Genomic DNA, 23653 nt, shown 5'->3' with positions numbered 1-23653 from the left:
GGTAAGAAAATGAACTCCCCATAGCCGTCAATGCATATTATAATATGAAATTAGTTGTGAATAACAGCAAATACTCTTCCTCTTGAGAGCTACCGTAGTATGGTGTAGTAGTTAAGTGCGTGGACTCTAATCTGGGACAACTGGGTTTGATTCCCCACTCCTCCACTTGCACCTGCTGGATGACCTTGGGCAAGCCATAGTTCTGTCAGAGCTGTTCTCTCAAGGACAGTTCTGGAAAGAGCTCTCTCAGCCCCACCTACCTCACAGGGTGTCTGTTGTAGGGAGGGGAAGGGAAAGGAGTTTGTAAGTTGCTCTGAGACTCCTTTGGGTAGTGAAGGGCAGGGTATAAATCCAATCTCTTCTTCTTCTTCTTCTTCTTCTTCTTCTTCTTCTTCTTCTTCTTCTTCTTCTTCTTCTTCTTCTTCTTCTTCTTCTTCTTCTTCTTCCTTCTTTGCTCGGGATGCAACTCTGCTTAGGACTGAACCCTTCTAAGCCCATTGGAGCCAGTGTCCTTTGAGGGGTGTTACCCTATTCAGGATTTCCTTGTGAGTTGTGATCATTCACAATGAAGAATAAATATATAAATAAGGCTGCTTACATGAAGACTGTCCTGTATTATGCTTTCACCGGAGGGTAACTCAGTCATTCCCAGTTCCTTTTTAGTGCTATGAGTCTATCAACTATATTTTGCTTTTCAATGGATTTATATGAATTGTGTTGGCTTATTCTCCAGAAACATTAATATGTAGATAATTTTCCACAGCAACATTTAGTCTGTTTGCATCTTTTCATCTGTTTTCTTCCCCTTACCCAGCTTTTCATCTGTTATTGGCATTGGATGCATTCCTCCAGTCATTTGCAGCAACTGAACATTTTCTAGAAAACATTTCATTGCATCATAATGACTAACTTCATGTCCTCTTATGTCAGCCTTGGGAGCCCAGTCTGCTCTCCTGGTTTTTATTGACACTGTGCAGCACAACACAAGATTTCTCGGTCAATAACAACCAGAGCATTATGGTCTTGGTCCCCACCCCACTTCAAATAACACATATTTTTGGTGCCTCAGATTTCAGCAGAGGGAAGTGAAAGGAAATCTACAAACAGCAGCCTGTGTGGATGTGCGCTGCTATATATTTGAGAGTATGGGAACAGCACCATGGCTTCCACTGCCAAGAAGCAAACACAGGCAAGAGGAAAGAGATGATGTTGTCCAATAGGGGGGCAGGTGCTGTGCATGGAACTCTTTCATCAGTGAATGATGTCATTAAGCCACAGTGGCACAGGTCACTAGAAGCCTGCAGCATGCTTGCCCCACCTTAACTTAAGAACATAAGAGATGCCAATGTTGGATCAGGCCAAAGGCCCATCCAGTCCAACACTCTGTGTCACACAGTGGCCAGAAATACCAGGTGCCATCAGGAGGTCCAGCAGTGGGGCCAGGACATTAGAAGCCCTCCCACTGTTGACCCCCCCAAGCACCTTGCAGCCAGTAGGGGCAGACTGTCCTCAGGCCTCCATCTACAGGACAAGCCGAAAAGAGCAGCATATCCCAGCAGAGCATATTGGTTGTACACAGTAAAAAATCTTTGTAAAATAGGAAGACATTCGCCTTTTTCAGTTGTTACATTTGAGGCACTCCTACCTGATGTATCAGGGGAGCGTGCTGTGAGTGAGCCTCCCAAGATGTGTGGTCATGATTTTGTGTGAACGGGTCAGCATGCATATTACCAAGCCTGCACAACTAACTGCAACAAACCTGCATTTCCAGTTACATGTAATTTATTGTCCTGGTCACACACACACACACATCTTGGGAGGATCACACATAGCATGCTTTCCTGATACGTCACGTCGGAGTGCCCAAAATGTAACAATTGAAAAGGGCTACTGGGAGATTTTATTTTTCCCTTGAAGGTCCCTTTCATACAGGCTCCTTAGACATACCTGAGCTGTGGTCACACACACTAAATAATCCACTTTCAATCCAATTTTTGTACACTTTCCAGCTGGATTTTACTGTGTGAACTGTCAAAATCCAGTTGGAAAGTAGATTGAAAGTGGATTATTTAGTGTGTGTGACTTCGCAGCCCTGTTTAGGCAAACAGATTTTTTTAAAGGTATCACACACCTTAAGGATAAAACGCAACAAAAAAGATCAAAATAAGTTTTGGAAAACCCAGATTAAGGCTTCATTAACTGTGGGAAGACAGTATTTTATCCATAAAAGGTGTGACGTGTTTGCCTTCAGAAGCCAAAGTGGATTACAGAGCCTGTATGAAAGGGACTGAAGTTTGCAATCTCCATCCATCGCAGTTTCAAATTGTGGTGTTTCTTTCACAGTTTTTGATCTGCATGTAGTATCGATGTATGCTCTCCCCTGGCATTTCATTGATTCTCCTGGGTGTATGTGTCACATGATGCAGTATACTGAATAGCCAATTTGAGCAGCATGATCAACAACAGAGTCACCAGGTGATACAGAAATGGTAGTAGGAAATTTCTTTGAGGCATACCTCTAGCAAGGATGCACAAAATTTGTAAGACTCACAGACTGATAAATGAAAAGGCGCTTGTCATCTCCAGTGTGAAATAACAAGATTTAAAAGTAATTAAGAATGTGGGTATCTTGTTTGCTGTAAACATCTTTATCAGTTTTAACAGCAAAGAATGTAGAATAGTATCTTCCCTGTGTCTTCACTGCCATCTAGTGATAAAAAAGCAAAAAACCCACCTATCTTTTGTTTTAAAGATCAGTATCTTCATGACTCACTTGTCCAACTATGGGAACGATCGCTTGGGTTTGTACACATTTGTCAATCTGGCCAATTTTGTTCAGAGTTGGACCAACCTGAAGCTGCAGACTCTGCCTCCTGTTCAGCTGGCTCACAAGTACTTTGAGCTGTTCCCTGAACAAAGGGACCCTCTTTGGCAGGTAAGATGACTAAAGAGGATTATGACAGGGAGTACTGCAGTAGGCAATTTGCTTAACTTTCTGTGCCATCAAATTATGTTGCATACTGTATCCTAAGCCAAAGATTGTAAAAATTCTAATATTTTTAATAGTGGGTTATTTATCTCCATCTGGTTGTTAAACACATACTCGGTTTGCTGATTAACTGTTACATATAGTTAATAGTACTTTTATTGTGCCTTATTGTTCTATCTCTCTGTTTCTTAATAACGGAATAAGATATTTCATACAGTGTAGCAGGGTATATAATAAAGATACATAACTGTACATCCTTCTTGATTTAAGACAGACTAGAAAAAAGAATTTACAGAAAGGCAATTTAAAAAAAAAATCTTGCAGTTGACATGTCCAGATATGTTGATAGCGAGGATGTTGGGGGGTTTGCCATCAAGTCACAGCTGACTTATGACAGCCCCGTAGGGTTTTTAAAGCAAGAGACTAACAGAGGTGGTTTGCCATTGCCTGCCCTCTGCGTCACGACCCTGGTATTCCTTGGGGGTCTCCCATCCAAATACGATCCAGGGCTGACCCTGCTTAGCTTCTGAGATCTGACAAGATCAGGCTAGCCTGAACTATCCAGGTCAGGGCTGAAAGTGAGATACAATCAACAAATTCAGTGTACTTCTGCCACCTGATTTTCTTTAAACTATAATCTACTAAATTCTTAACATAGTTTGGTGCAATAACAACAGTAATATTTTCTTTAAAGCAAAATCATAAAACAAGTGAATTCAAAACAAGTTGAATCCACTCTGAATGACTGAAGAGAGTGGAACAAACTGAAACCTTTACATTCTCACCTTTATTGAATTGAAATACTACATTTTAATTGTTCCATGTATGTAGTAAGCAGATAAATGTATATAAAGGTTATAGTGAATAAAATATAATACATAGCTATTTTTATTTTGCCTGTATTGTTGAAATGTCAATAGAAAGCTTCTATGTGTCAATAGGAGTGTGTGCTTTTTACTTTCCTTGCAACATGCATTCAGAACTAGACAATTTAGCTAAGGGTAGGCCAATAATGAACAAAAACAAGTACAGTGTTGGTGGTTTTATTTTCTCTTCCGCAATTTAGAATCCCTGTGATGACAAGCGGCACAGAGATATCTGGTCCAAAGAAAAAACTTGTGATCGTTTACCAAAATTCCTCGTTATAGGACCCCAGAAAACTGGTAAGTGTATATTGTATTTTAAGGAGCTTGGTAGAGAAAAGATTATCTGGCAACAACAGTGAATTAGGGCTTTTCTGCACTGTAACCCCAAGGAGACAATATGGCACAAACTTGCACTTGTGTTGCTTCACAGAGCCCACACGCTAATGTGTCTGTTTCAGATTTGTTATTGAATTCTAAAAATATATATACCGAACCAGAAAGACTGTCCCAAGTTCGCCAAGTACTGTGTTATTTACCTATCCAATATCTGTGCCTCTGTGCAGGCACTTGCCTGCCACTCTCATATATGCTTTATGTTTGTTTGTTTGTTTGTTTTAAATCTCAATGGAAAATTTCACAACCGTGCCGTATTGTCAGACAATTATGTGTGCAAGACCCGCTTGAGAACAACCAGAAATGTAGATTGACAACAAAATCTTCCCTAGTAACAGAGCCAAGTGTGGAAAACAGAAAAGCTGAAAGCCAAGCTGACGATGGGAGATTGTATAAATATAAAGACACTCTGTGAATGAATTACAAACATAAGCACAACAATTATATTGTATGAAACAATTGAAACATTTCGAAATCTTTGTTAAAGAACCCTTATATATATTTTTTTTTACAGAGCTAGGAACAAAAAGTACTTGATACAAAGGGGGAATACTATTAGTCCACAATTCCTTTGTATAAAAAACTTCAGGAGTGCAATAGTTCCACGTCATATGTGAGTACAGCTGTACACGGCTGGCTTCACTGCCACGTTCACGGTACGCTTCTTCAGATAGCTGGTACTCTTTAGCTGTGAACTGAAAATTATATTTCTATGTCATATTTACTATATTACAACATATTAACTGTTATCCCCAGTTGTCAGTACATACATACTCACTGAAATAGAGTTTCAAGAATTCTCCTTCACTAGTTTTCCATTCACTCCACTGATAGGTTCTCTTTCTGCCGATTAGGCTTCTGCAATAGTGGTGGTGATTAACACACAACATATGCCATTAAGTATGTACTGACAATCTGGAGTCACAATATTCTGACACAACTTACATCAGTCCATAATATCCTATTTTATATTTTTATTTCTAAGAATGAAGTTTCTAATAAACTGGTGGGTAAACCAAAGGAAGGAAAACTGACCTGAAATAACCTACTTGTTTACAGAATTTTATAAGAAACAACTTAAATCAAAATCAGTATTTAAACCATTAGGGATCAAGCTGTTTAATTTAAAGATCCACCTGTGTTCCTGGCGAAGTAATTCCTTCATAGCCAATGGGTGTTTCGAGTCTGCAACAAAGAGCACACCACATCTAAACTGATCTTTGTGGTTTTGAGAGGCAAAATGCTCTGTAAGTGGTTCTTCCCTTATTTGACGTTTATTTCTTGTAATGTGTTCCATAATTCTTAATTTCAATGGTCTGGTGATACTTCCAATGTATAACTTTAAACAATCACACTGGATAAAATACACAACAAAGGCACTTTCACAAGTAGAACTTGCATTACTATACACAGTTATGCCATTTAAGATGAAATTGTCACTTTCCCACATTACCTTGCAGGCTTTACTTTTCAAACAACGTCTATGCCCTACAAATTGAGTCATATCCTCCCTTATATCTGATCTAACTATGATGTCTTTAAGAGATTTAGTCCTCCTATAACCTATCCTGGGTATAAGTTGGCACCCTTCAGTATCTCCAAGAAGTGGCCAGTATTTGGTAATAATCCTTTGGTAATAATCCTTGTCAACCAAGAAGATGACGATGGGGGCTGAAGGAAAGATAAGTTTAGCCAATATGACATAACCATGATAATAGATCACAAGATGAAATTTTTATATCCTAAGTTTTGATGGGAACATTTGCTCTCCTTTAAAGTAGTGTACCTTCTTGCAACACAATTGGGTGACTCTTCAGATATTTTCAGTGTAGATACTGCTGATCAGCTGCTGCTGAAATAAGATTCAGTTCAGCAGTGACCCAAGAAAACTTAATTCAGACAGTGCTTGTTTGTGTTCCTCGAAGAGAGTATATGGTTCTTTATATATGGTTCTGTGAGCTTTTTTAGTTCTTTGCTGGTGTAAATGGGGTGAAAATCTGAAAAGTTTCAAAACAAGGGGTCTACTTCTGAAATCAGGATTTATTGTTTTGTTTCAACTTCTGGACTTTTGTTCTCTTTACAGGCACAACTGCTTTGTATTTGTTCCTGATTATGCATCCTTCCATCATTAGTAACTCCCCCAGCCCCAAAACCTTTGAGGAGGTACAGTTCTTTAATAGAAATAACTACCACAGGGGGATTGATTGGTAAGATGGGTTACTAGTATAAATCTAAAAATTTCTATATTGTGCACAATACAAAAAAATGGCATGACCATACCTAATGTGAGTGTATATATGCAAATTAAAATGGGCTTTAATTGCTCTTCTAAAAACCAAGTGCATGCAAATACAATAAATATCTACCTGAGTGGGTTTTTCCCCTCCTTTTGCTGACAGAAAACACCTGTAAATCTTCAACAATGAAATATTTCTAATTGAGCAAGAAGAACTCTCATTAAAATGTCAGTGTACTTTGAATGGAAAGCCACTTTCCAAACAGCTACAGTTCTGAGTCTATAGACAACCCTTTAAGCAATTTGACATTTGTTTAATAAGGTAGCAAACAGAAAAGAGATACTGCTATATTTCTTTGATTTCCACAACCGTTGGTGTTTCTTTATAAAGAATACATGGCACTGCAAGACCATTGGTTCACATCGCTCATTATTGTCTACTTAGACTGGCAGCAATTTTCAAGAGTCTTAGTCAGAAAAGGGTTTTCCCCAGTGTCTACTACGTGAGATCCTTCAATTGGCAGTGCCCAGGAGCTAGCTTGAGACCTTCTGTACCCACTAAAGCATGAGCTCTACCACGGAACAACAGCTGTTCCATTCATGTTATAACATATAGTTAAAAACCAGGAAGAACAAATGTTAGGAAAGGCTGAAGAGTCTGGGACTTTTCAGTTTAGAAAAGAGGCGATGGGGGGAGGCCATGATAGAAATTTATAAAATTATGCATGGGATGGAGAGAATTAAGATAAATTTATCTCTCTCCCCCGAAATACTAGAACTCGAGGGCATCAAATGAATCTGATGGGTAGTAGATTCAGGACAGACAAAAGGAAATACTTCTTTACACAGAAAGTGAATAAACTTTGGAGTTCACTGCTAGGGGGTGTAGTGATGGCTTCAGGAATAGAAAACTTTAAAAAGGGATTAATGGAGGAGGAGTCTTATCAGTGGCTACTAGCCATGGTGACTGAGGGGAGCCTCCACATTCAGAAGCAGAATCCCAGTGCCAGGAGGCAACATCAGGGTACAGTCTTGGCCTCTGTGCCCGGCTGTTGGGCCTCCAGGGGAACTGGTTGGCCACTGTGGGAGACAGGAAGCTGGACTAGATGGACCACTGGTCTAGTCCAGAGTGGCTCTTCTTATGTGAGAGTAATCACTTTACCCATACTTTACATGTTTCACTTGTATTACTCGTCAGCAGAACCAGAGGCAAATAGGTACAGCCGCAAACATTTCCTGAAAAGTTGCTAATTCATCAGCAGAACCAGAGGCAAATAGGTACAGCTAAAGTTGCTAATTCGTTTTCTGCAAGCCTTGCTGCAGTAGGATAGGGAAAATCAATAGAAGTCACTCTTTTCATTCTCAGAAAGGGACCCTTGGATCCAATACACTGAGATTTCTCAGGTGTTCCTTTTAAGGACAAATCCAAACTGTCTACCATGGATTCTAACATTTAGCAAGTCTAATACTGGACAGCCTATAGCTCTGTCAGTGAATCAATATGTCTACAGTGGTGAAAGCAGACATAGAAACTGAGTATGTATTGATTTCTAGGCAATGGCATACATTGTTCACCCTAACCAGGTTTGCTAGATGTCAGAGTTCATAACAGACAGTTGTTCTTTTCTACCACTACAACCTGAACCAAAGGCACCTTAAGGCAAGCCTACATCTAATACAAGACAGCTCACTCAAACAAAATTTCCTACTCTAAAGTCACTATCAAAGATAAGACCAGATGAACAGAGAGAGAAGGTGCCTTTGTAACCTTTTTTTGCTGTTTAGCAAACAACTCAAAAGTGTGTCTGTTTGACAATGGCATTGATGGCTTCAAGCATGTAAAAATGTAGCGAGTATATTGTGTTTGCTAGGAACAGTATATTTAATGTATTCAACATCACTTCCTTTCTGCACAGGGCTTACAACTTCAGAACAGTTCTAATGAACCTATTCTTTTTGTAGGTACATGGAATTCTTCCCTGTGCCATCTAATGTCACTACTGACTTTCTCTTTGAGAAGAGTGCCAACTATTTTCATTCTGAGGAAGCCCCAAAGCGAGCAGCTTCTTTGATTCCCAAGGCAAAAATCATTACCATTCTCATTGACCCATCAGATCGAGCATACTCTTGGTATCAGGTAAAAGATTTAAATCGTACAGGTTCTATATTAATATGGCCCTGACCTGGATAGTCCAGGTTAGCCCAATCTCGCCAGATCTTGGAAGCTAAGCAGGGTTGGCCCTGGTTAGAATATGGATGGGAGACCACCAAGGAATTCCAAGGTCACTACACAGAAGCAGGCAGTGGCAAACCACCTCTAAATGACTCTTGCCTTGAAAACCCAATGGGATCACCATAAGTCAGCTGCAACTTGATGGCACTTTCCACCACCACCACCAAATGATTTGCGTTTACTTTCTTAACAGGGCAATTCTATGTAAAGTTACTCCAGTCCATATTCATTTAAATCGATAGGCATAGTCTTCAGTAACTCTGCATAGGATCGTTCAGTTAGGACACATACACTATATACCCTAACTAGAAATAATGCCCGTTGCGGAAATAAATACAACGGGATCTAGAAAGAGGCTCTGGGAGAGTGCTCTGGCTTTGGGCAAACAGTGTCAGTTTCCTGTGGCGACCTCAGCAGGGTTTAATGACAGAGTCCACTGTTTTCTCCAGAGGGACTGATGTCTGCTACCTGAAGAGCATTTGTATGTTTGAGTTATCTGTAGCCCTCACCTGGAGAGTGGTAACCATTGTTACCCATTCTCCTCTCCCCTATGAGGTATGTTATGCAACTGAAAATTCCAACTGCCTTGCGGGGGGGGGAGTTTGAGGTGTGGAATGGACTGAAGTCCAATCAGCTTCCATATGCAAAAGACCAGGTTGTCACAGCAGTTGTGGTGTGGGCGGGACCCGGGCTTTGCCTTCTGATTGGTGGCGATATATGCTGAGGAGCAGTGCCATCAGCCATACACTAAGGGAGTGCATTTTAGAATTAGAATTTTGGCACCCACTACTCAATTATATATAAGGAGAGATTAGAGTCTGAAATATAAAACTGTTCAAATTTGCTGTTAAATAATTTCTAAATCAAAATTTTAGAAGAAACTACCTGTTCCTGAAGACTTGGTGATCCTTTCTTTTAATTTTTTAGTACAGATGTGATGTTTAATATATTACATACTTCTGTATAATGGAAAGATACCAACGAGTTTTTTGCCTGCTAGACTGCCTCTACCATGGTATACAATTGTTCTTCTGCTAGCATGTCTGTTTGCACAAGGGCTCACTGAAAAGCATTGACCTTGAGCAAATGGAAGTGTTAGATGAAGAAGAACTGTGCTCTATAGCAGAGGATTCTAGCATGCATAGAAGAACTTGTACATGGGATCCAAGTCATTGTTCCCTATGATTTAATCCAATATTTTTCTTGGCAAAAACATTAAAAAGTAAATATCTTTTAAGACTGTAACCTGGCCACCCTGCATAACAGTTTTTGTTTCTTCAACATATTATTTTTCCAGCATCAACGGTCACACAAGGACCCTGCTGCTCTAAAGTTTACCTTCTATCAAGTGATCACTGCTGGTCATCATGCTTCAGCAGAGCTTAAGGCTCTCCAGAAGAAATGTCTAATACCTGGATGGTACGCCACCCATATTGAAAGATGGCTAGCTTACTTTCCACCTTATCAGGTAAATAACAATCATTTCTGAAATATATCCCATACCTATTTGAGTGAGTATTGCTTGTTTCAGTTTTTCTTTTGCTATGGAATGTTGCTCTTTATGGAATTGCTTTTGAATGTAGAATGTCATCCTGTTCATCCCAAACCATGTCTGAACAATCATCTGGACCTTTTGCATATCTCAGGTAGCAGTGGCTTCATTACTAAAAGATCAGTATCATTGCCTCACTGAACTGATCAAAGAATGCCAGCCACATTTGAGCAATGCCTCCGCTTAAGAGGCCACAGTAACTTTTCTTCTCAGTTTGTATTTAAATCTTTTACTTCTCGTGTCCCTATAAATCCCACTGAGATCCCAGCAACACTGAATTGTTTGGTAAGATTTTATGTGAGAAGTCATTAGCAGTCTCCTGTTTGCTGTTCTTCTTCAGTGTTCATCTAAGATAGTGTCCAATACAAAGTGTCAGTGATTCACGGTGTAGACTTGACATGAAGCTTGGTTTCTTAGCTCTGAGTTTGGCAGTCCAACTGATTCTCCTGGGAGTTGTTCACCTGTGATAATCACAGAGGATAAAAAGCAATTAAAGAATGGCTCATGCCCAGAAAAACTGAATTCCCTGTTCTGCTTTTGACGTTGTCACCAAACTCACTGATAAGGGGAAAAGATATGTTTTATAGTTTACTTTTTTTTTCCCCCAAGCCACATTTGATTGCATTTTTCAGGGCAAATCGCATTCAGTTTCCTACTGTTAGTTCTAATTTCTCCAGGTCTTTTAGCTTTATATCTCTGTCATCACTGGTATCCCAAGCAGCTTCCAATTTAATAGCATTTCAGATTTAATTAGTGAGCCATTTACCTCTCTCCTAGATCATTAAATATGATAAATATGAATGGACTTATTACCAATCCCTGGGGCTCCTCTCTTAAAAACTGAGTTTCAGATACGTGGGGAAAAATGAGTTTGAAGTTTGACGTATAATGAATTTTAAATACATTATTCATGGCACTTTTTTTTTTTTGCAGTTACTAATTATTGATGGGCAGCAACTGAGAAATGACCCGGCTATCGTTATGGACGAAGTGCAGAAGTTTCTAGGAGTTACTCCTCATTATAATTACTCAGAAGCCCTAACGTGAGTTAATTCATTGATTTATTTAACATGGTACGCATAACGGAATAATATAAAAAGAAGCAATTTGAAGACCGTTTCTAATGGAAGGAGGAAACCAAACATGTAATTTAAAGAGGCTTTATCCCTCTATTTACTTTTTATGGGAAAAGGTCTATTTCCACATTAAGTAAGACATCACCAGGCTGATAAGAGGCGACCAGCTAGTCCATAACAACTCTGTGAGCAGTAGACAACCTCTGGGAAGAAATATTATTTCTGTGACTCAGGCTTTCAATATGCCTATGGTGACCTCCTCTGGAATGGTTACCAGGCGGACAAAGCGAAGGCTGCCTTCTGGAAATTGGTTCTGCCTTTTGTATGGACAGAAAGAGTGGAATGCCTTTCCACTTCTTTGGTCAGCAGCAAAAGATTCACCATCTTGAAGTGGGAAGGACAAGAGCTGCTGTTCTTTTAACTTGCTAGAAAGCCACAACAATGGCCAGTGTCCGGGAAACAGCACCCACTGTGTATGTCATAAATAGTCATGTACACAAAACCATTTGGATTCAAACATTTATTCACTTGCCCTTAAAATGAGATTGATAACCTTAGCCTGCTCCTTTGTGTGAGATCCCCATTGCCTGTTTTCATCAGACAGTCTCAAAAAAGAATGGTGTTCGTTCCCAGACAGTTCTGTGTTTAATGCCTCTCAGTCAATTGTGATGTTCTTTTTTTGTAGACTGCGTGGCAAAACTGACTTTATCTTCCGTGAGATAAAGTCAAGTGCATTGTAAAGACACAATGGTTCAAATTCATCCCTAGAGTAATTCTATTGAGCTTGAAAACCTCTTTTACACCATAGCCCTTGACCTGGAAGCTGTGAATTATTCCTATTTACATCTAATTCCAGAGGGTGCTTTTCTTTCCTACCTACCCTAGGCTGCAGAGAATGATTTGTTAAAAGATTACTGTTCAGAGTAACTCATTCTTCTGAGCTCTGATATGGCTCCAACAGAATTATACTCTGAATTAAACTAGCCTCATGTGTCCTTTTTTGTGTGTAATTCAGGCATACGACATAACACATACATAGTTTTTGCTTAACCTGATGGTCGGCAAACTTTTCGGCCACTCCTGGTGTGGTTTTGTCTCTTGCCTACAAAGCCTGGGAACTAATTAGAAGCACAGCCTGGGAGAGGCAGGCAGGGATGCAGGCCACCCGTGGCACCATGAGGGCCTCTCCTGCTTCTGTCAATAAGTGCCAGTAATGCCTGCTGCTGCTTGTGCCACCAAGGATACAGGTTGGCCACCCCTAGCTTTATACATTATTAAGTAATATTATGTTAATTAATTTCAGTTAACTTTTAAACTTGATTTAAAAAAAACAAACAGCAACACCAAAACAGGATACTTCTTATTTCTTTAGACACAGAATTCATTAATTTTATATGTGATGTTTTCCAAGTATACAAGCATGTTTTATTCATTTAAACCACTTCAAACCACTTTATAGCAACACATCTAGATTTAGTGTTCCCACTGATACAAATCAATCAAAAACACATTCTCCATGCAAAAATATACACACAGAGGCTTCTTATGTTAAATTTGCTATATGAAAGCGGGTAACAGTAATAGGAAGAGTCTCAGGCCTCATGAAAGGGCCCATGGGGCAGCCGGCTCCTTTCCCATACAAGGACCATTATTCACAGAAGAAGAATAAGAAAAAGAGAAGAAGAGATTGGATTTATACCCCACCCTTCATTCGGAGTCTCAGAGCGGCTTACAAACTCCCTTCCCTTCCCCACAACAGACACCCTGTGAGGTAGGCGGGGCTGAGAGAGCTCTGACAGAAACTGCTCTTTTTCGAGAACAGCTGTGCCAGAACTATGGCTTGCCCAAGGTCATCCAGCAGCTGCATGTGGAGGAGTGGGGAATCAAACCCGGTTCTCCCAGATTAGAGTCTGTGCACTTAACCACTACACCAAACCAGAAACTAGAATTGCATTCTTGGTGGCAGGAGCTACCTCATGGGCTCATTCTACAGAGCATTAAATTTCTTATGTTATCTTCATGGTTCAGGAAATAACTTCCTTGAAGAGGTTCCATTGCCACAAAGATAATGTAAAGGGGATGTCAGTCTTCTAGTGGAAGGCTTACATAAGCAATACTCATGTTTCTCTGAACTGGGTCATGTGTTAGTCTCTTAATGCGTTAATTGTGTATAAAAGCCTCTGTGCAGCTATAGAGGCCATTGACTCAGACAGCCACTGTGTGTGCTCCGTGCCCTCAAGTTGCTTCCATATTATAGTGACCCTGTGAATTAATGACCTCCAAAACACTGTATCATTAACAGCCTTGCTCAGATCTTGCAAACTGAAGGCCATGATGGCCTTCATTACGTCAATCCATCTTATGTTGGGCTTTCTTCTTTTCCTACTCTCAACTTCCCCTAGCATTACCGTCTTATCCAGTGAGTCTTGTCTTCTAGTAATGTGACCAAAATACAATAGCCTCCACTTGGTCATTATAGCGTCTAGGGAGAATTCAGGCTTGATTTGATTTCCCCATGTGAGAAAGGGCATAAATTAATATTTGATGACATCTGGATCAGTTTATGACTTGGTAGTGTTTTTACTGTTTTAATAACTGACAAATGTGTGTATTTAATGAGATGTTGTGCACTGCCCTGAACCATTGGGGGAGGGCAGTCTATAAGTCAAATTAATAATAATAATAATAATAACAACAACAACAACAACAATCTATATATCTAATAGCCAAGTTGCCCCCGGAGTGCGAATCGCTAAATCAGCGCTCCGGGGGCACTTGGGGGGGAGGGGGAGGTTTGTGCACACGTGTGCACAAAAATGCTAAAAGTAGAAAAAAAATTCGGGGGGATGTTTAAATCCCCCCGAAAGTGCTGACCTCGCCGCCTCCTCGGAGCCGGCCGGGCGGGGGGAGGACCTTTTTTTTTGGCCTCGCCGCCTCCGCCTCGGAGCCAGGGGGGGAGGACCGGCCTCGCCGCCGCCTCCTCGGGGAGATCGAGCGGGGGGGATGGAGGAGACAGAGCTCTTCTCCCCCCCCCGCGAGTATTGCGGGTCCCCGTCTTGTAATAATAATAATAATAATAACAACAACAACAACAATTAGAACCTACTTCTTTGTCTTTTTGGTAGTCCATGATAGCTGTAAAACTTTCTTCCAACACCACAGACAGCCACTACATGCACATATTGCTATCAGACCTTCTTTCGCCCTCCTTCACACAATCTATCCCACTTGCTTGTCCCATCAAGAAGAAAGCCAGCACCACTGCTGTCCACTCATTATTGTTGCCAGTCTTGTTTTTAGTCAACGGCGGTATTGGAAAGTCACTATCGAGCTGTTGCCTTCTTTGCCTTATCTAGAGTTGTCTGCTTTTACCTGTGGTTTTTTTTTTTGCCTTACAGCTTTATGCTATAGCAGCTGATGCCAAGAAAACAAAGAAGGCAAACAATCAGCCAGTGACTTTCTTGTTCCGTCTGCTAAATAAAAGCAAAACTGCTGTGACAATAGTGAGTGGGCAGTGTCAGCAGCCTTGTCTTTGCTGAGGGCATGGGGCAAGGTAGAACTGGGAGGAGATGCTCCAGCAGTGTGCAGCTACAGTATCTGGCGGCACATGTGGCCTCTGTGCATGAAGCGCCATTGGGAGGCTAATGTGTGAACTGGTGGCTGTTGATGAGGCAACAGTGAGATAAGACTTCTGTTTATATTCCCCCCCCCCTTTAATTCGCTAAATGAAAGCATTTCCAGAATTGTGTCTAAATGTGCAATATGTTTCAGGTTTGACTCACACAAAGGATTCTGGTGTCAGCTTCTGGAAGAAGGAAAAACAAAATGTCTTGGGAAAAGCAAAGGCAGAAAATACCCTCCAATGGATTCTGAGGTAAATCCTTATTCTTCAGATACGAAATGGATAAGATCCAAGCCAAAACAAACTACTTTAAAATTCCATTGGCTGCAACTGGAGAAAATTCTAAGTCATGTTTAGTGGGGGGGGGGGTTTCCTTCCTTGAAATTAAAGAGACTTAAAAGTGGTTAACTTTACTAGCTCACACTCTGTGAGTTAGAAGTAGTCAGCTTTGACAACCAAAAAGGCTACTTTGAGAATCATGGGACCTGCACTTAAGCCATGTCTGTATTATGGACAGACTTTGGGTAAGATTGAGTAAATCAGCTGGCTGTATCCAACCCCATGTGATCATATATACATAGTGTTCAGAAATGATTATGGTAAAGTTGGGCATAGTTACATTGTGGTTGTTCCAAATACTAGGTAACACTAGCCAACTTATTATTTACCTAAATGTACCAGCTAAAATTACTCTCTAGCTTTTCTTGCAGAAGGACTACCACATGTTCTTTATGTTTGCTCTCTTCCTGACAATTACCAATGATTACATTTTCAACAAGAGAGCAGTCATTATGCCTTTGACCCAGTACATTTTCTTTTCAGGTGTTGCTCTCACTGTTTTGTTTTGAGGATGAGACAGGACAGGCATCTCCACAAGGCATACATGGCTTGTCACATAGGCTTTGAAAAGACTGTGTGATGTATGCCAGTGAAGGTGAAGGTTTGGGGATCCAGGAAAAATTGCTAATGAGAATGGAAGCTGTTTGATTCATAAACTTTGAGAACCACTGATCTGGTGCATTTTTATCCTGTCCTAATGTTCTCTGCTCTTTTATTTTACCCTAACAGCTAAGTGAAGTAGGTTAGACTAATGGAGAGTAAGTTGCTTAAGGGCACCCAACAGTAAGGTCTGAGTGGGGTTGGGCTGGCAGCTTCATATATTCTTGTTTATAAACATGCACTGGCTTTTAGTGGAACATAAGAAATACCACAGTGGCTATTCTGTAGTACACAAATCTTAAATTATTTATACCATCTTGCCCACTCTTGACATGAAAAATGTTAGACCCCCTAGCAGGGTCGAACCTAATTAAAAGCCTACACAACACCTCCTTTATTCCATCTTAAAACAGTTGCATTCAAACTCACCCACAAATCCACTGGGGGATGCATGGAACAGCTGTGGCCCTTTCAAAGGCAGACAAAATTCCACTGATCAGCTGTTTGCAGTGAAGTTAATCCTGTCCTCCTGCTGCCTCTATTGTTCAGCAGAATTTAATCTTTTGGAAAAGGATTCATGTACATCATCCCAATTGTTGGACTGGAAAGGAACTGGTTGCTCATGCAAACCCTATGAAGTTTGGAATAAACACTGGAGTCTGCTTCCATGCGCATACAGAGTCCTGAGCTGGACTGAGGAGTGTGATTCCTCAGTTCTACATGTGCTTTGAAAAAAAAAAAAAGAGCCATATAAGAGCCACTGTAGCATTTTACCAACTAACAATATCTGCTTTTGTATCCCATCAGTGCAGGGCTTTTCTGTCAAGCTACTACAGAGATCACAATGTGGAACTGTCAAAGCTCCTACACAAACTGGGACAACCCCTGCCATCATGGTTGAGACAGGAGCTGCAGAAAGTGAGATAGCACTGAAAGAAAGCTTGTCGAGAATGCTTCTCTTCACTTCATATGTCTTCAGACCTAAAGTCCTCCAGTAGCTACTAGAAAGCTATTGGGAATATATCTCTTCAAAAGAGAACAAAAGAATTCGGTTACTGCCATATCCTGGCAAGAGAACTGTGAAAATGTGTGTACTTGAGCATCACAGATCTAGAGGCCCCCAGTGTTTCCTAACAATTTTTTGCATTTCTGGAAGCAGAGATAGGGCACAATCAACCAAGGAGCTGTGATCTTGCTTTACTCCTATTCATTTCCGTGGGGGTAGCATAGGAGAAATTTGGGTGGACTGAGACTGCTGTTCACACATTGTTAACAACAATTGGTCTAGACTTCAAAAGGAAAGCTACACAACTATCCAAATCACAGTAATATTTACAGTTTTATATTATATATCTATCTATCTATCAGTTTAAGAATATTGTGACATATGTTGATTTTGTAGCCCACTGCTTGCCCGTTCAGTTTTCAGGTTGTTTGAGTACCATGATGTGTCTTATATGTTTTTTTTTTTAAGAAAAAGAAAATATGAGAAAATATGTAGCACAAAATACCAGACAGATGCCCAACTTTGCAATCTGATTCAAAATGTGGAACTAGACATTTAAAGAACTCATATAGTCGCAAATAGAATCACATGCTATTTTGGAGTACACAACTACTGAGAAAATGTACCATGAGCTGTATCAGTAAGCAGCACTGCAGAGAAGAAATTACATTATGGATCTAATTTGTGTTTCATTGTGAGCTATCTGAGGATGGTTGTAGCACTGTATCTTCTGCTTAACAGATGACTGTTGGAAGAGGGAAAGCGTTGTCATTGTTGATTTCCCCTCTACCCTCATGAATTCAGTACATGCCGTTGTCTTGTGCTCAAGGATCAGGGCCAGAACTGTGCATGCAGTGAGGGAAGCTAGATACAGAGGACTCCCTTTAAGCACAGTTTCTTCTTCATTCCACTTGCCCTCTGTTGGATCACGGCATTTAACTGCTCCAAAATCCAGGCAGGAACAAGATTTTACAAGATTTTGCTAAGTGCATTTGCATACAGCAAACAAGAACATGTGCAAAGGAACCAAGTGGGTTTCATAGCTTGGATCCTGTGAACAAGCCTTGTGTGTGCTCGACAGCCCCTGCCCTACAGCATACTTCCTCTTAGATTAGCACTCTCATTTCCACAAGGTCAGTGGTTTTCAGTGCGCATACAGAGAGTACCTAATGCACAGGAAACTTGCTGAAAACAGTATTTTGATAGATCAAGATGGGTAGCCATGTTAGCCTGTCTGTAACATGGCTACCCGTCTTGATCTGTCTCCATGGAAGGCACTACATTTAGCTGTACTGAATGGAAGTTCATCAAACTTGTAAAGGTATCTGAAGAAGTGAGCAGTGACTCACAAAAGCTCATACTCTGCCACATATTTTGTTAGTCTTTAAGGTGCTACTGGACTCTTGGTCTTTTCTACAGTATTTTTATGAGGGAGGTACAATCCAAATATTAAAAGTACTAGGCTCAAATATGTGAACTGCCTTATGCCTAAATCTGTGCTGCTGATTGCTAAGACACCATCAAATCAGATTTTTTTATGGTCTTTACTATGTGTGAAAATGTTCACCAGTCAAGGAAATACATTAGATATTAAATTTTTAAACCTTATAAAATTAATATAAGGGGGAAAATTGAGAAGTTGCCAACAAAGTTTTTGAAAATGTTTCAAATTGTTTACAGTGATATTTTGAAGGACTAGAACACTGAAACTTCTAGAAAATGCTAGTTAATATTATAAATCAAATTTACTATACTGATATTTGAGTCAGAATTATATGGCTAGATCACTAACCAATATACCAAGCTACTAGAAATTAAAGAAATTATGTACCTTTGAAGTACAGTTTTCTGTGCCACACAGTTTTCAGTTCCCATTTTTTCATTGGTAATAGTATGTCCCAATGAACTCAGCACACAGAACTGGCCAAATTGTGCCCCATTTAGAAGTACTACATGGATGAGGAGGCCTCTTTAGCCTTCTGTTTTCATAAGTGACACAAATTTGTGAAAATTAGCCCTTCAAGAAGAAAAGCAGTCTGGAAAAAGACGTTTTCCAAGAATTCCTGTTGTATCCCTGACCTTGTTGCTTTATTAGAAATGTAAAATTGGATATGACATACACTGTATTTTTTTCATCTATTAAGAAGGATTCTCTGCGGCAATGTGGTCATTTTGTCCAGTATCCTGCCACACAGAGCTGTAAGAGCTTCCTTTGAAGGAATGGCTGACAAACTGTATTCTGGAGAAGCTTGGCATTCCTCACTGAGAAGATGGCAACAGATGCTTCCTTAAAAGGCAAGCTGAAACACACCATGGATGTTCCCTTGAAAAGGGTAGACAGAGAGAAGTAATGGCTGTCTCCTAGGCCAAGATCTCAATCCACGTGGGCCAGTGGTGAGATCCAACAGGCCTGGCCTCTGCCCACATAAATGGAGGTTAAAGAGGACCATGTCTGTCAAGGATGAAGTACATAAAGGTCCCACGTTCAATTGTTGGCAATTGGCACCTCTAGTGCTAAACGTTTTTGTGCCTGAGACCTCTGCCAGCCAAGGAATAGACAGCACTGAGCTAGGCAGGTCAATGGTCTGATTCACTGCAAAGCAGCCTCATATATTCATATGAGGCTGCCATCATACGCACAATTAGACCCAACATAGGTGCGAATGCCGGGCAGATTTAAAGGGCGCGATCAGACAACATCTGGGAAGCGCCCCACAGCCATCAGCAACCCGTTCTGCTCCACTGCAGAAGCAGAGTTAAAAGACACAAGGGAAAATCTGATAGTAAATGGGTTGCATTGAGCCACGGATGGACTTTCCCGTCTCTGACCACTCCAGTGCGCTCTCATGGCGTCGGGATGGTCTGATCAGGCCAGCCTGTGTTCCCCCCCCCCTTGCAGTATGCGCATCATCACAAACTCCATAGGGAGCCCTCAGTGCGGAGGTGCGATTCATCGATCCCTCGGTTAAGTGCAAGGGGGGGAAATGGCACACACACACAAAAAGACTCACCCGCAGCTTCAAAGAGGGGAGGTTTGATTGTGCAACTGCGGGTCAAATTCCTCCAGAGGAAATAGCCTCGCTCCCCCCCCCCATTTTTTCTGGCTCGTGTGACCACAACCTTAGTGTACCTTCGGATATCCTTTGCAATGCACATGGGTTCTGTGACAAACTCAGAGGTTCCTCAGCAGATGAGTTAATGTGAGCAAGATTCATTCCCTAAAGGCAGAAAGACTACACCTCTAAAGCATCCAGATATTCACACAGGTATTCAGTGCATCAGCTGCTTAGACAACACAAAAAGTTCTATCAAACTGTTCCTTTGCACCTTTAACATATTTATTGTGAAAACTCATTGATACAACTTTGAATGCAGGTTTGTCCCAAATAACTGTTAAAAGTAAAAATCCAGGGTCATCTAGTCCATCTAGTCAGTGTGATTGTTTGCAGGATGAAACATTAAAAGGGAACAGATGACTTTTTTAGATGATGTTTACGCTGATCTTAGCCATAAGGCCGAGAAACATTAAGTGGAGGCTAAAAATTGGAAGTCAGTCAGTCAGTCTGAACAAATACATGTGCTTCTGCTGCAGCATTTGCCCACATGATAAGGAATTAAACTAATTTCCAGAATATATTGTACAGATTATACTTTATTATTGTTTTAAAATGTGAAACTTCCTCAGGAAGAACAAAATAGATATTTCAGTGTTTATAGATGTAATATTATTCTCATTCACATTGAATGAAAATTGCTGGAAATGTTTTTTTCCTGAAATTTTTTAAATAAAATAAAACTAGACATTCTGATAGTGGCATGATTTCTGCTGTGCGACAATAAACTCTGATAAGAAAACAACTTTGCCACTTGGTAGTGATTTTATTCTATTGCAGATTCTTTCACTCCCCCCCCCCCCAGCATTTATGGAATCTTGACATCAAGATAATGCTCTACAGAAACAACTGCCTAGAGGAGTTTTAAAAAAAAAAGCTGCCTGCTGTTCTGATGTGAATCACATTATTCTGTGTGGCTGCTTCTTTTATAGCCTTGTCATTTACCTTTTCATCTTGGGTGCCAGCATTTTTCACGTGTGCTGCAGTAACAATTCCATACCGTTGTGATAAAGGGAAGCAGCAGTGAAACTTACAAAAATTTCTTTGAACAGTAATACACGATACAGGAAAAAAGCCTAGCGCTTTGCGCTATCAGAAATGAGAGATGTAACAGCCTTGTGCGGCCTGAACTGAAACTGTTTAGACAGCATCATATGGGTGTGAGCCATAGTTCAGTAGTAGTAGAAACCATTATCTTCATACAGCAGGCCCCATTTCTAGATATGATTTTAAGTTATAACTAGCTGTTACAAATAAGGGCTTTTGTTTCACCAAAACAACCACCACTACCAATAGCCCTGCAGCTTCTCTTCTTCTTTCTCTTCCAATAACATCTACCAAACCAAAGAAATATGACATGATGGGGAGTGGAGGGGGGACCACAGCTCAGTGGTACAGTATCTGCATGGAGTGCAGCAGGTCTTCGGTTCAATCTCTAACAACTCCAGTAATAAGGGTCAGGTAATTGGTGGTGTGGAAGACCTTTACTTGAGAGACCCTGGAGAGCCACTGGTAATCTGAATAGACAATATGGAACCGGATGGACCAATGGTCTGATTCAGTATAAGGCAGCTCCGTATGTTCATATCCCTGAGCTATTTCTCTTTCCTGTTCATTGGCAGTTAGGTATAGCAGTGGCTGTCATGTGACCCAGTGCTGTCATGTATTGCATTTTCTATTGTGACATGTTAATGAGGGAGTCAGGAGGAGGAATTGTGGAGCTATTCTTTCCAGGATGTTTTCTGTAAAATCTAGCTCTGACTTTGCATAGCAAAGCAGATTGTTCAACATGAGGCTGCAGTCCTACAAAGCTATGTGCACAACTCCTTCACTGAATGAGTAAACTGCCTGAATTCCAGGTCCAGACCTTTTCTTTTTTGAATTACTAATATCCATACAGGAAAAAATAATTCTGTCCCTGAACTTCTCTGTTTGGTTCTTCCATGGAAAATATTGTGCCTTTTGTGTATTTATCAAGAACTTACACATTGTCCATCTTCTGGGCCATTGCTATACCTTGTACTTTTCATTGTTTTTGTTTGTTTGGTCTTATCAAAGTGAGCAGTTCAGCTGGTTTGGGGCTGTCTGCACCAGTGCTGTGCTTCAGACTTTTCAAAATCTAAAATACTGTGCAACAAAATCCTTACTGCAGTGGCTGGAAAATCAGGAGACCTCACATCCCACCACCAGTTCAATGACTTTTTTCATTTCACTGGAAACAGAAATATTATCCAATGTAATATCTTTCAAAATGAACTCCTCATACCTTCTGGACTATTACTTTGCTCAGGATTTCCCCCCATATACTTGAAACTTTAAGAAACAATCTAGCCCAACAAACAAGTTTGAGCTAGCCCTTTTTTGTCATTCTCCTTACCTGCCTAATTGTTATCCATAGCAGTCACTGCACTGTCACATGAAATTTGCACTGGTGCAGAGCCAGATGTGCTGGGAACATTCTAGGGAGCTTTAACTCAAAAACTGATGGCCTTCCTATTACATTCTTAAAGTCTTCTGATACACGCATCCTGAATTCTCGTTATATCATGCTGGCGCTTTGCAATGAGTACATATTATGCCTACGGCTTCTTCATCCGTTCTTCATCTCTGTTTCCTGTGGGATGGGCAGAGAAAAGGGAAATGAAGAGATAGAGGAACAGGGTGTGGGTAAAAGGGAGGTTTTATAGGTACTATCGTAAGAGAAGTACCAGGCAATTCTAAATAGTCCCATCCAAAGGCAGTTAAGGATTTGTGCATCAAGGAGGGATGCCACTTTGCATGGTGATAGAGGAGGGCCTCCTGTGATGGAAGACAACAGTCTAGAAATAGGTGATGGACAAAATCTTTTCAAGCAGCTCTTGACAACCCATTTTCATATGTGACACTTAAATTACCTTTGAAACTTCTGGCCAGTATAGGTTTCATTGTGGGAGCTCAAGCCACTACCACTTTAAGCATGTTTCACGTATTCTGAGCCTTAAAGGAACAGAATTTCCTTCTTACTTTCTCATTTTAATATAAGTCTGTAAACTATATTGGAGACTGGATGAAATATCAATAAGGATCAAGCTGCATTCAACACTCAGCTAAGGTTAAAGAACAGAACTATTCCACGTGGATAATTCAAGAGCATGAACCACTAGAGACAGAAGTACCAATCCCAACAGTTGAAAGCTCATTCTATCTCTAGCCTTCAGTTTTGCTGTAGAGGCTGTAGAATGTCTCAGTGGATCTCCATTGTAGTCTATCAAGACTTAACAGAATGATCATGTTTCAAAAATACAAAGAATGTGTATGATACATGGATTGTACGGTGTACCACCTTAAATACAAATTTGAAGGTACATAACAACCCTACCAAAATGTAGCAGTGCCAGGTCTAGTCAGTGCTTTGTGGGGGGCCTCTAGGAAACTCCTGTGAACCCCCCTGATTTCCATGATGTCTCCAACTCTACATTTCCCCATATTTATTATTTATTTCATTAACACCCATTTCATTAACACCTTTCCCCCAATAGAAACCCAAAGTACCTTACACTGTTCTCCATTTTATTTTTTCCCCATATGTGTAATTCCAGAGACTATAATTGCAGGACTTAACATGACTATCCTTTAAAATGCTTCCAGA

General features: G+C 40.5%; 1 protein-coding gene across 1 annotated transcript in view; it reads left to right on the top strand.

Annotated features, from left to right (window-relative positions):
- Positions 1–16833, top strand: part of LOC107105874 (bifunctional heparan sulfate N-deacetylase/N-sulfotransferase 3) — a 104736-nt gene extending 87903 nt beyond the window's left edge. The window contains exons 6-13 of the mRNA XM_015405921.1: positions 2753–2935; positions 4056–4152; positions 6332–6455; positions 8447–8621; positions 10015–10185; positions 11203–11312; positions 15117–15219; positions 16714–16833. Of these exons, the coding sequence (XP_015261407.1) occupies positions 2753–2935; positions 4056–4152; positions 6332–6455; positions 8447–8621; positions 10015–10185; positions 11203–11312; positions 15117–15219; positions 16714–16833 (1083 nt within the window). The remainder of the gene's footprint in view (positions 1–2752; positions 2936–4055; positions 4153–6331; positions 6456–8446; positions 8622–10014; positions 10186–11202; positions 11313–15116; positions 15220–16713) is intronic.
- Positions 16834–23653: the final 6820 nt, after the last annotated feature.

Source organism: Gekko japonicus, unplaced genomic scaffold, assembly GCF_001447785.1.
Source record: "Gekko japonicus isolate JY-2015 unplaced genomic scaffold, Gekko_japonicus_V1.1 scaffold264, whole genome shotgun sequence".
Lineage (NCBI taxonomy): Eukaryota > Metazoa > Chordata > Lepidosauria > Squamata > Gekkonidae > Gekko > Gekko japonicus.
This window is presented reverse-complemented; position numbering and strand designations above follow the sequence as displayed.